Raw genomic sequence first — 13,319 nt, forward strand, 5'->3', positions numbered from 1 at the left:
CTCCTCGGTTAGGAGGGGCCGTTCGGGCAGCGGTATCTGCCCGAGGTCTTCTGCCGTGAAGACAGATGCAAAGAACTCATTTAATTTCTCTGCCATCTCTAAGTCTCCTTTTATCTCCCCTTTCCCTCCCTCACCATCCAGAGGGCCAACCACTTCTCTGGCAGGTTTCCTGCTTCTAACATATTTGAAGAAGCTTTTATTATTCCCCTTAATGTTGCCGGCCATGCGTTCCTCATAGTCTCTCTTGGCCTCCCATATCACCTTCTTACATTTCTTTTGCCACAGTTTATGTTCCTTTTTATTCTCCTCATTAGGGCAAGACTTCCATTTACGGAAGGAAGCTTCCTTGCCCTTCACAGCCTCTCTAACTTGGCTGGTTAGCCATGCGGGCACCCTCCTGGATTTAGTGGAACCCTTCTTTCTTTGCGGTATACACCTCTGCTGGGCCTCTATTACTGTTGTTTTAAGCAGCCTCCATGCACTCTGGAGAGATTGGACTCTTTTTACCCTCCCTTTCAACCTCCTTCTAACCAGCCTCCTCATTTGAGGCAAGTCCGCCCGTCGGAAGTCAAGGGTTTTTGTGAGAGATTTGCCTGGTATTCTTCCCCCAACGTGCACGTCAAAACGTATCGCAGCATGATCACTGTTCCCCAATGGCTCAGTAACGTTTACATCTCTAACCAGGTCCTGCGTACCGCACAATATTAAATCCAGAGTCACCTGTCCTCTGGTGGGCTCCGTGACTAGCTGATCTAAGCCACAGTCATTTAGCACGTCAAGAAATCCGGTTTCCTTATCGTGACCAGAACACAAATTGACCCAGTCGATATGAGGATAATTGAAGTCCCCCATGATTACAACCCTGTCCCTCCTTGTCACCTCCCTGATCTGTTTCCTCATTTCAAGGTCCCCATCAGATTTCTGGTCTGGAGGACGATAGCACGCCCCCAGTATTACATCGCTGCACAAGCCTGGTAATTTAACCCAGAGATTCTACGGTGGAGTCGGACCCACCTTCAATCTCTACTTTGCTGGATTCTATCCCTTCCTTAACATAAAGGGCCACCCCACCTCCAACACGCCCCTGCCTGTCCCTCCTGTAGAGTTTATAGCCCGGGATTGCAGTATCCCACTGATTCTCCGCATTCCACCAGGTTTCCGTTATGCCCACTATGTCACTATTTTCCCTTGTCACCAGACATTCCAGTTCTCCCACCTTTGCTCGTAGACTTCAGGCATTCGCATAAAAGCATTTATACACAGAATGCCCCAGGATGGGCTGCTTATTTGCTCCTTTGTCCCCGCATCCTCTCATTGTGCCAAACCGTCTATCACATCCCATCACCCTACCTTTCCCAATTTCTTCTCCTACCCTGCCTTTGTCTTGTTGTTCTCTAACCTCCCCATCCTCATCCCATAGGGATGAGGAGTCCCGAACCGGATGCCCCTCGGCTCGGCCCTAGGTGGACAGTCTATCCTCCATATCTACTTTACCCAGGCTTCGCACACTGGAGAGGACACTGTTCCAGAACCACTATTCAGAGTGCGATACCATAGTCTTCCGAGACTGAAGGATGCCAACTATAGTGGTTCTCAAACTGTGGGTCAAACTGGTTCTCAAACTGTAGGTCAACCCATTAGACTAGGTGAGTTGCAAGCCAATTTTAGGTTAGACCCCATTCATTTCAATATTTTATTTTTAATATATTAGACTTGATGCTGCCATGGTATGTGTCTGCATTTGGGGAAATGTTACAGATTTGTACTTTTAACAGGCTACTGTGTATATGCTTTTAACAATGATAGTCAATGGTACGTACGCCTGTGTAAGTGTGGGTAGGATTTCAGCCTAGGATTGTTAAAAATTTTCCTGCTTGATGACATCACTTCTGGTGGGTCCTGACATTCTTATTCTAAAAAGTGGGTCCTGGTGCTCAATTTTGAGAACTACTGCAAGTATTGTATGTCAAACTAAAAGCAATTATCTGGCTCCTCCCATTTTCAATCCCAAATTAGATTTTCTAAGACCCCTGGGCCACCCTCCCTTCATTACAGCCACACCCAGAACATCTCTTAGTGACAATTATGAAGTCAAACAAAATGCTGCAGAATATGTTTTCTACAAGAATTTTATTATGGATCTGTTACAAGACAACTTTATTCATTTTTTTACTAAAGAAATCCCAACACCAAATCTCACAGACGTGCTGAAGATACAGAGAATAACCAGAAAGAAAGGAATGTTTCAGGTCTACAGTATTTTCCACTTTTCAAGGTTCAACGCTCGCACTAGGCATTATATGATGAAGAGGACACAGAGCCTCCATGGCCTGTCCAGTTGGTGTGAATGAATTCGCCTGGTTTTGATAGCAGTTCATAGGTGTGGGCACCAAAATAATCCCGCTGAGCCTGCAAGAAAACAGCACAGAGTGCAGTTAAGCATCAAGGTTGCCAAGATCACGTACTAAAAGTTCAACATAAAGTCATTTCCAAACTTGCTTACCTGGATCAGGTTAGCTGGTAGAGTACCATGCCTGTATCCATCATAGAAAGAAAGTGCAGTAGTAAAGCATGGCATCGGGATACCAGTCTGAACTCCTGTGCTGACAGCACGTCGCCAAGATTCCTTAAAGAGGGGGAAGAGAAGAACAAGTCACCTTCTGCTATCTATACAGCCAAGCAGTCCTTCCTGGAATGACTTTTCAGAATTAAAAGGCTCTGGTATGTTGAAAATTCCATCACTCAGCAAGGAAAGCCACTACCCACAGACTAAGAAAACCATATCCTGCCATTTGAATGGTATATTGTGCCATTGTTTATTTTGTCACTAAACAGAGTTCTCCAATACACTGATGCCACCCCTCACTTCGTTGGTGCAAGCCATACTTAACACACCTCTAGATTTGAATCCATCACAGTGCTTATGTTTTTGAGCACATCTTTGCAGCAAGGAGGACTAGGAACTTGCTGGCTAAAACTGAAAGGTGAGACTCTAACACCACCACATAGGTGCAGAGATTTCTGATAACTAAAAACAACAAATAGATGTTTAATCTATTCAGATTTGTGTCCTGACTTTCAGAAGTAAGTTTCTGGACAAAAAAATCCAAGTGCAGTTTGAGCCCTGGTTATACCTTTGTGCATCTTAAGGTGTAAGACTCCAAACCTCTCCCCCTAAACTAAAAATCAAAACTCAGTATTTTGATTTATCCACTTTATAATCCCTTTCTGATTGCTCTTCGCTGGGATACTCACCTGACAATTCTCCACTGCAGTCTTAAAAAAATTATCTAACAGGAGGTTTTGGAGGTTAGGATTTCGGTCAAAAGCTTCTTTGATTTTCCCCAGGAATGCACTATAAAGAAGAGACAAAAACAGTGTCAGACTTTTTTTTTTGGGGGGGGGGGGTTAAATGGACAGGCAAGATATCCCAGAGCTTCAAATTCCTGTAGACTAGGATGTCACAATCAAAAGGTCACTCTAGTCCAAATCCAGTCATCACTCAAGGGGCTGTTATCTCAGTGGCACAGCACATGTTTTGCATGCAGAAGGTCCCAGGCTCAGTCCCTGGCAGTTTCTCCTAATGTTGAAATGAAAAAGATCTCTGCCTACAACCTTGGACAGCCACTTTGGGTTATGGAAATTGTATGGAGGGCCAAAAAGCCCTGGGAAAGAAGTTTATATTCCAACTATTTTGCAGCACTAATTTTTGAACTGGAAGTACTTTAGGGAGTAAAAATAGAAAGTGCTCCTTTGTTACCTTCCCTCTTGTTTATAGCCACTTCTTTTAGACTTGCACTGCTTTCAGACAGGGGAACGTAGCACTGGCTATGCTCAGGGCTGATATGCTCAGCTGGTGTGTGCATACATTCTCCAATGCTGTATCTGGGAGTGAAGCTGCCACATATGAGCAAGAAGTGTTCGCATGTGCATGGGTCCAATCATTAGTGCTCTCAAGGACTATAGCTGGCCCTTAGGCCTTCGTCTTCCCACATCTGGTGCAGAAAATATTGAGCCAGATAGACCAATAGAGAAGGTAGCTTCCTAGGTGAGCCAAATTAGCCCCAAATCATCATGTTGAAGCTCATTTAACACACACACAGCCAGCAATGGCAATGAACATGAATGCTTTCCTCTTCAAAAAACAAAGATTTATTAGAACTACTGGTTCAAGTTTATGTAAATTTAAGCAGATTCAACCAATTAAAACTCCTATGATTAATCAACTAAGATTTGATTAATCAACAGACCCGATTCCTAGAGGTCAGGATGAGATGAACAGGTGCTCCGAGAACGAGGCCTGCCCATACTACAATCATGAACATTTTATTCTGTTTAGGCAACTGTACAGAGTTGTGAAGGGCACTGAGGATGCACCCCCTGCTACCAAAAACGTTCAGCCATCAAGTTGGTGCCTAACACTCATGATTTGTGAATATAACCATATGGCATGGCAGTTAGTTAAGAAAGCAAGCAAGTAAGATCTCACGAAGCCAAGTTATGCAGCCTATATCATGTTCTGTAGTTTTACAACACTCCTGTGGAATTATGACAATAGACATAATTTGGGTTTTGGGTCAGTTCAAGTCGAGGATCGTCTCTCCTGTTTCTTTTCACCCACCTTCGGATGATGCAGCCTCCTCGCCACATCAGGGCAATAGCTCCATAATTCAGAGTCCAGCCAAACTCCTTAGCTGCTTGCTTCAGTAACATGAAGCCTTGTGTGTATGAAATTATTTTGGATGCATACAGGGCCTACAAAGAAAGGCAAAAATGAAGTTTAGAAGCTTCATCTGGACAGCACTGAGGCCCGGCATTTGCAGTACCCCATAAGACTGGACAAGGACCTGCCACCTCCCAGGGCCACCTGAACTTCCAGAAAGTAAGAGGAGTGGAAGAGACCTCTCCATTTGCAGACCTTGCCTCTCCCAGATTACATGAGCCCACTGAAGGTGCCTTGACAGAATGCCCCCTTCTCCATCAAATCCTGGGGCTGACACTGCTATTCAGCCTGCCCCTCAAGGATGGCTTTAGTCTGGGCCCCAGAGAATGGAGGCCTTTGGCAGAGCCATTTTGAAGCAAACCAGAACACAAACCGCTAACCCTCTCCTTGCACGAGATGAATGGCCCAACTCACCTTACGGATGTCTTCCAGAAAGGCTGCCTTATTCCCACTAAACTGGGTCACTTTGGGCCCACTCAACAGCTTGCTGGCTTGAATCCTTTCATCCTTGAGGGAAGACAGACACCGAGCGAAGACAGCCTCCCCTGTAAACACAGGACCCATCATATCACTGACAGCCTAGTCACAGCAAGCGCAAGGAAGGCCATGCCACCACATGCACAAGAGAGATCACTTTAGGGCAAAATGCAAATTCCCCACACAAACCAGGATTCCATATCCCTTAATGGGGAAGAATTTATAGTGATTTCATCAAGAATGCAGGTGCGCAGGGGATGAATATGCCATTGTAAAGAGCTTCCAGAAAAAAACACACACACAATGTTTTTCAACTTATATGGGAATTGTATAAGCTGCAATGACTGGTGGCTTAAAAAAACAACCATAAGGCATTGATGAAAAGAAAAAAAAGAAAAAGAACTTCCAGATTCCTGAGAGTGAGTCATACCTTTACATCTTCACTGTTGCAGACCAATTGTGAGTTCCCCCCCTTCCCTCCCACAGTCACAAGCAGCCTCTCCTTTCCCCACCCTTACTTAGTTAGGCCACTTCCTTCTGCACTGTGAAGGGAGGGGGAAGAATGACTTGGCTTTTTAGGACCAAAGCTTGCAAGTCATGCTGATGCAAGGACAAGGTGAAAAAAAAAATAAATCAAACCACCCACTCACAATTCACCTAACAAAAGCTGAAGGACTTGCATAAGGACAGCTGTGTCAGTGGTGTGACCTTCCCTGCACAGAAAGAGTTACCCTACTAGCAGTCCATGAATCCTATTTTAAAAGAGGGTTGATAATTAGAAACATGGGCAACACAGAACTAGGATACAGAAGATGTGGTGCAAGACAGGAATGGAGGCTCCCAGCATTTCCAGTTAAAGGTTCTTGCTTGGCAAGATCTCAGTCTGAGAAGAGACAATCACTCCTTGCCAATCACCACAGATAGGAAGAGTGGTGGATGTTCTGAAGATTCAGCCTTCACACAGCCCACTTACGGATGCCCAGAGATGACTTTCAGTGAATCTAGTCACAATTCTTTAACCTTCATTTCCCCAGTTTTAAAAACTACCCTGGCTGCAGAATTCCAGCCAGGTTCAGTTTAATCTATAAAATCTTCTGCAGCTCCAGACCAGGGAGCTGACTCAGGACTGACTGCTCCCCTACAAACCTGCCTGTTTTGCAAGGTCATCTGGGGAGGCCCTTCTGCAGTTGCCCTGCCTGAACATTTGGCAGCTGGTGAAGCTAAAGTAACTCCTTGACTCTGGGTGCCCTCCCCAGGTCCATGCACCTGATCCCAATTCACCCCACTGCCATTACTGCATGGTCACACAGCCCCTTCTTGCTGAAACTAGCCAGGACTAGTTTGGTTCATGCTTCAATGGGAAACCCATGGATGCTCATGAAAACCCATGGATGTGAAAGAAAAAAGTTGAGATATCACAGTGCAAGTAAATATGTAAGCTAAATGATTTACCAATGAGGGTGACAGGGACCCCATACTCCAAGGCAGAAATGGCTGTCCACTTCCCCGTGCCTTTCTGGCCAGCGCTGTCCCTAATCTTCGGAAGCAGGTGTTTGCCGCTGGCATCACGGTACTTCAAGATGTCGGCAGTGATCTCAATGAGGAAGGAGTCCAGTTCTGTCTTATTCCATTCTTCAAACACCTGCGGATGAGGCAGGCGAGAAAAGAAACAGGTCAAAGGGCAGATAAGCGCTTCTGTAGGAAAAAAGAAGTGGCAGTGCAATGGTTAGTCTTTATTACATGTAGCACTCTGACCACTCCAAGCTTCAGCACTTACTCTCCCTGTAAGGTTGGCCACAGTGAACAAGCAGAGCCTGCTCTAAGCCAGAGCCTGAAAAATGGCTTGCAGGGAATCTTCTCCACATTTACAAACCTACCAAAATGCCTTATATGTGGCAAAGGATTCTGGGACAATTCCAGCTGAATGATAGTTTCACATGGAGGAAGGTAGGACTGTCAAACAGCAAAGAAATAAAAAGCTAACCTGGTCTGCTCCCGAACTGTCAGCAAAGCGCGAGTCTTCAGCAATGAGAAGTTGGGGCTTTTCATGGCATAGAGATTAAAGAAGAGCACCCCCCTCATCCCAATGAAATCTCCATTAATGGGATGGCGACAGGGTTGAAACTAAAGATCCAGCTTAGTGATGCGCAAACTGTATATTCCTCCCTGCCGCCACTTGCCTTCCACATGGCAATCACGAACTGTAAGCTCCTAACAATTTCACACTGGCAGTTCTAACTGCTAACCAAGCCTTTTGAATTTCACCAACAACCCCAGCACTCCAAGAGGGCCTGCACCCAGCAGAGGGAAAATACTACTGGCTATGGGCCAGCTGGAAAGCTTGTTTGCCATGACAGGCCCTTCTCATCGTGGAATCCTGCAGAAGCTTCTGAGAAGCCAGAGTTCAGCCAGGTTGAAAGCCAAAGCCCTAAGTGAGTCAAAGCCTCAACAGGGATTAGAACGTGGGAGCTGCCTTGTCCCAACCCAAATGCAAACACAATACTTTCAGGCAAGCACAGCACAGCTCCTCCCAACCAGAAGGGTGCGGCAGCTACAACTTGTGGGGTGCTGTGTTTTTCTTTTATAAATATTGTATTTTTTAAAAAGCAAAAACATGTTAAAACAAGCATCATTCAACTGTTTTAATCTGCCACACCTAGTAGCTCTCACCAGTGGCGTAGCTGGAGGGGGCCAGGGCACTCAGAGCAGCCTCAGCACGGTGTGCAAGCAGCCCCTCCCTTCAGAGCCATTCCTTTTGGGGGGAGCAAAACGTGCTCCGTAGCATGGCTCCGTTTTGCTCCCCCCACCGGGAATGACTTTGAAGGGAGGGGCCACTCGCAAGCCATGCTGAGGCTCCCCGCCAGACTGAGGCCTCCGCCCCCCTCCAGCTACACCACTGGCTCTCACTGTTGAGGGCAAGTTAGTGCCTCGGACTCACCTTGGCCATCTCGTCATGGTCCATTCCCAGCACATCTTTCATGAGGTGGTAGGCCTCACAGATCAGCTGCATGTCGCCGTACTCAATGCCATTGTGCACCATCTTCACAAAGTGCCCAGACCCCTCTTCTCCCACCTGCCAGACACATGGCAAGAAGAAACTGTTCAGGGCTCAACTACAGTAGAGAAGGGCTATAAGGAAGGGCCCTGTTGCAAAGATCAGTCACCAACAGCCCCCAGTACGCCCTGCTGCGTTCCTCCCTAGGCAATGTGACATCTGCATGACTCACCCAATCACAGCAGGGTTCCCCAGTCCCCACTTTGGCGGCAATGCTCTGAAATATCGTCTTGATGTGAGGCCTGCAAAGGAGGAATGGAATGTCCAACGAATCAGACTGATGAGAAATAAAAGCCACGAACAGCCTACGGACGCTGAGCAACTACCCTGCCATCAGCTCACAACCAAAAGTCAAGACGGAAATGGCTGGATGGAAAGTCTGCAACCCGGATTTCTTCCTCCAAAACAGATCCCCTCCCCACATTTTAGAGCAAATTGTTTAGCTTCTGCGCAAAATGAAGTGCCAGTCTAGAGCTGTGAGAGAGAGGAGAGCAAAGCCTAGTCAGGTGTTTGTGCAAGACTGGAAGCTGTTTCTGTCACACTGGAACAGAACTAAGCCCAGGGAAAAGGTCAGATAGGAAGGCCTTTCCTCAGCTGTACTAGACATTCATGATTGGTGGTTTATAGTTCCAGCTGCTGGCTTATATCTGGATCACCTTTGGGGTCTTTTTCCCATTTTTTTTTAAATTATCACCATTAATTTATATAGCACCATCAAGGCGCACTGCATTTTGTGCAGAGCAAGAAGACAGGGACCCTGCCCCAAGCAACTTACAATCCAGAAAGACACAAGGGAGGATGAATGTGGTCTCAAATGTACCCATTTCAACTTTGTTACAGCAGGGAGAGGAACAGACAAAGGCATCATGCAAAGGGGGACATGAACTTATTTTTGGATATTAGAGTTCAAACTTTTAAAATAAAAAGAGGGCTGATCTTTTGTATTGTAAAAAAAGGAAAGAAACACTGTCAGGATACCATGACAAGTACTCCCACCTGCACTGGGATGAAATGCTGGGGGGGAGGAGCCTGGCTCCGCAAAGCAGGTTGACAAGGGAGACTTACCAGGCCTCTTTGGCGCCCCCTGGCATGAGCGAGGGGCCATACCTGGCCCCGTCCTCACCACCACTAACGCCACTCCCCACGAATAAGATGCCTTTCTCCTTGAGATCCTTGCAACGCCTCTGAGGGAGAAAGAAAGAGCTGTTACTCAAGATGGAAAGCTTGCAGTTTCCTGATCCGTACGGTGTAAGTCCTATGTAAACTCTGCACCTAGGAAAGCTGGGAGAATATTGGAAAGTCTGCTGCTCCCAACTTCCAAAATTGCAGTTCGCATCATTCATATGTCTGGCATGCCCTTTTCCAAACTGAGGGCTAGAAACATTTGTTTAAATGACAGCTGAGATCCTGGGAAAGTCCCAAGACAGTTTGTGATTTACTGAAATCCCCGAGTTCTAACACCCAGAGCCAGGTGCAAAACAGTAGCTCAGGAGAGTGGGCAATGCGCTTAGAATGAAGAACCGGGATCCCTCTGAGCGCATAGTCAGCCCAGGACTTTGTGTTCGTTACCAGAATGGTTATCAGAGTCCTTTCATTTAAAACAAACAAACAAACAAACAAACTACTTTTGGCTTTCACCTCATATTGACCCAGTTTCAACAGCTTAATATCTGGGGGAGGAAGCTGTTATTGTTACTCAAGATTCAGAAACCCCTGAGGATCTATTGCAAATCGTTCAGAGCCTGAACTTGCTCCTCATTTTGTGGACAGAGTGCTGTCCATGGGATGGGGAGATCTGGATTCAAATCTCTGCTCAGATAACAGGTTGCCCAAGCAGCCCCACACACCCCATCCTGAGCTCCTTGAAGGAACAGTGAAATTCAACTACAAGAAGCAAACACCACACATACTGTGCTATCCCTGTATTCAGAGTTTCCTCCATCAATGATGATGTCTCCAGCACTGAGCAGCGGAACCTGTGAACAAGACAGCCACCAGTCAGACATTTGGGCATCTCATTTTGGCCTACAATACAGGAGGTGGGCTTCCTGACAGTACATCTTGAAGAAATAAGAACGGGGATCAGCAAACAGGAAGGAAATTCCACCAAAAGGAGAGGAAAATCATAAATATCTGTCCAAAGAGAAGGGAAAGATGGAACTTCTATAACCACTGGGAGAACAGGTAACAGGTCTACAAACCCATATTTTGGCATGTAATACGGGCGAGTTTTGATTTCTGGGGACAAGGCCTGGCTGTCGGTGTCTGGCCCAGTTCAGACACCATAACCAAGAAATGGTCCGTCTGGCCCAAACAGACTTCAAGCTCACTCTCTCTCTCCTCCCTTCTTACAGTTTCCCTTCATAGCCAAACTCTCCGTACTGTGATTGCAGAGTTTGCCCTCCACAGAGAGTAAGCCACGGTTAAAGGAAGCTCTTCTCACCAGCTTGTTGATGAAATCATCCACTGCGCTCCCAGCCTTCACAAGTAGGATAATCCGCCGGGGCTTCTTAAGCTTGGAGACCATTTCTTCCAAGGAATGAGCCCCGATAACTTTGGTTCCTTTGGCCTCGTTCGCCAGGAAGTCATCCACTTTGGATACGGTCCTGTTAAACGCACAGACCTGGGAAAGAAAAGAGGAGGATGGGGAAAGAAAGGGAGCACTCATTGGCTCAGACAGCTGTAAAAGACCAATTCATGTAGGAGAGAGGTATATCAAAGGCTATTAGCCCTGATGGCTTTATGGTGCCTCCATGTTCCAAAGCAGTCTATTTTGAATATCATGTGCTGGGGATACAGGTTGCCTCCAGGGTCTGCTTGTCAGTTTTCCAGGGACAGCTGGTGGGTCCCTGTGGGGAACAGATTGCTAGACTAGATGGGCTTGGACCTTGTCCAGCAGGGCTTTTCTTATGACTTCCCCCTCTAATCCTCAAGGACAACCCCTCTCTCAAGGTCAACTCCTTTTAAAGCAAGTATCTCCTGAACTACCTTACTCTCACCTTCCCTGCACCACTCCCAACCCACTCACTGGAAACATCAACTCCCCTCACCTTGTCAATCAAATACAGCTGGGCTAGGCCTCCAGGCAGAGACCATGTCACTTCTGCATTCGGTCCAGCACCTAGTTCAGAGTGTGTTGAATAAAATGCTTAGCCACATAAATAAAATGTCCAGACATTTTACTCACCACAAAGCCATGGTCGTTCATGTTTAAAACCAAGTTCTGGCCCATCACGGCCAGTCCGATCAAGGCAATGTCTGCTCTGAAAAAGAAATGATAAAGAAATGTCAGCAAGCTGATTTGATTGTAAACAGTCCCACTCACTGACCTACAGGAACACTGCAGCAAGAGGCCTACACAGAATAGCTCCCGTGATTGAGCCCAACTGCAGAGGAAGGTATTGTGAAAGTCACTAGCCAATCTGATCCAGCAGAAGATTTCGTTCCAACCAACACTCAGTATGTTCAGATGCTGAGAAAAAATCTTCCATGGAGGACAAGCTGATGTTGGATGCTAGCCAATGTCTCTTTCTAGCTTTCAGTATCCAAGAATGGGGGTGGGGTGGGCAGAGAGAAAGCAAGTTCTTCTCTAGTCTTCCCCCTTTCTCAGGCCTACAAGAAACTGGAGTGGTTTGGCTGAAAGCATGAAAAGACCAGGAACAAGCATATCAGATGCAACAATTCAATTCCATGCATCTTCCTTTTGTTGTATTAGTTTCTTTTTTAAATGTAGAGTCCTGAAGATTCTTTAAACAGTAGTTGTGGCATGACACATTTGATATTTTTCCTAGATACAGACATCTGAAAAAGCAGATTACAATTTTTTAAACCAATTTTATTGGTTGACCTGGTGTTTGCTCATACATTCATTTGTTACAAATTAATTGTTATGAAACAGCCAATTTTTAGAAAGTGAAGTTTTCCTATAGAAAAATGTAGTGGGAGAGCATTTTCTGGCTAATATTACTGCCCAGTTGTACACATATCAGTCGCAAATGGCAAAGGAGAAACTTTTGCAAGGATCTTAGAGGTCAACAGAGACACATTGCCACTTGCAACAGAGCCTCAAAAGGCATGTGGGTAGCCTAGTTCACTTGCCACACCACTCGAGATAATCAGGAAGCAAATGGGATTACCTAATCCAGTTAAGATACCGTCTTTAATGCTGTCAGCCAGGTGAGGGTGCCAAGGAATAGGAGATGTGAGTTTCAAGAAGAGAGAGGAAGCGTGTGCCCAGTGTAACAACTCCTTATCCAGGCAGGGTCTCTGGTCCATGCCTGTGGCAGCCATGACCACACAGTGTCATTTGAGAGATTTGAACAATCAATTTTGCAAACAAGAAGTTGCAGACACCATTTGTTTCTTCCATGGTGTCTCAACAAAATACTTCCTCAAACTCTTAGCAATTACAAGAAAGGCAGAACTATGGGGAAGGAGGGAGAGAGAGAGCGTTTGTTGTGCCACCCAATCAGCAAAGACTGGAGCACACACTGGAGATTAAACCCAGGGCTCACCCATTTTCACAATACACCTGCAGAGCCTTTGCTCTTTCAGATTACATTGAACTGCAAAGCTGCCAGCAGAACAGCCTTCTTCCCACCACGAGGACCACACCCTTTGCTTTGGGCAATGCCTCCTTTCTTCAGCTTCCCCATTTACAACTTCTTAGACCCACACACACACTTTGCAGCAACAGATGAATGGGCTGATCCATTACTGCAGGTACCACTTCAGCCTGCTGGTGGGGGCTCACATGATGGAGTTCTCCTCCATATCCCTGCAAATTACAAAGTTCCCTATAAGCAGAAGACTAACAGATTAGGGAGCCCACCCTGACACACTAGATTCTTATACAACAGGATTACAGGTCAGAACCAACAGATACAATGTGCAGAGACTGATTGTTCTAAGGTCAAAATGTCTTTGAAGTTCCACTCCTTGGTGTCACTTCTACAAACAGTAATTTAAAAGTACAGAATGGGGGGGGGGGGAGAGAGATGCAATATTCAAGTTCATTTGGCAGATATCAAATTAATTACCTGTGTACATGCTTCGAGCACCCAA

At 46.0% G+C, this 13,319-nt stretch overlaps 1 protein-coding gene across 2 annotated transcripts in view; it reads right to left on the reverse strand.

Moving 5' to 3' along the window:
- Nucleotides 1-2,111: 2,111 nt before the first annotated feature.
- The window catches only part of KIF1B (kinesin family member 1B), a 157,063-nt gene continuing 145,855 nt past the window's right edge, over nt 2,112-13,319 (reverse strand). The window contains exons 2-13 of one of the 2 annotated variants that reach the window (XM_066636882.1): nt 11,443-11,518; nt 10,699-10,878; nt 10,166-10,231; nt 9,321-9,439; nt 8,428-8,497; nt 8,139-8,273; nt 6,653-6,842; nt 5,138-5,268; nt 4,622-4,755; nt 3,256-3,355; nt 2,504-2,626; nt 2,112-2,409 (exon numbers count right to left, since the gene is read on the reverse strand). In XM_066636882.1, the coding sequence (XP_066492979.1) occupies nt 2,290-2,409; nt 2,504-2,626; nt 3,256-3,355; nt 4,622-4,755; nt 5,138-5,268; nt 6,653-6,842; nt 8,139-8,273; nt 8,428-8,497; nt 9,321-9,439; nt 10,166-10,231; nt 10,699-10,878; nt 11,443-11,518 (1,444 nt within the window). In that variant the 3' untranslated portion in view covers nt 2,112-2,289. The remainder of the gene's footprint in view (nt 2,410-2,503; nt 2,627-3,255; nt 3,356-4,621; nt 4,756-5,137; nt 5,269-6,652; nt 6,843-8,138; nt 8,274-8,427; nt 8,498-9,320; nt 9,440-10,165; nt 10,232-10,698; nt 10,879-11,442; nt 11,519-13,319) is intronic. The other variant, XM_066636883.1, reaches the window with a different exon arrangement.

Source organism: Tiliqua scincoides, chromosome 9 (assembly GCF_035046505.1).
Source record: "Tiliqua scincoides isolate rTilSci1 chromosome 9, rTilSci1.hap2, whole genome shotgun sequence".
Classification (NCBI taxonomy): Eukaryota; Metazoa; Chordata; class Lepidosauria; order Squamata; family Scincidae; genus Tiliqua; species Tiliqua scincoides.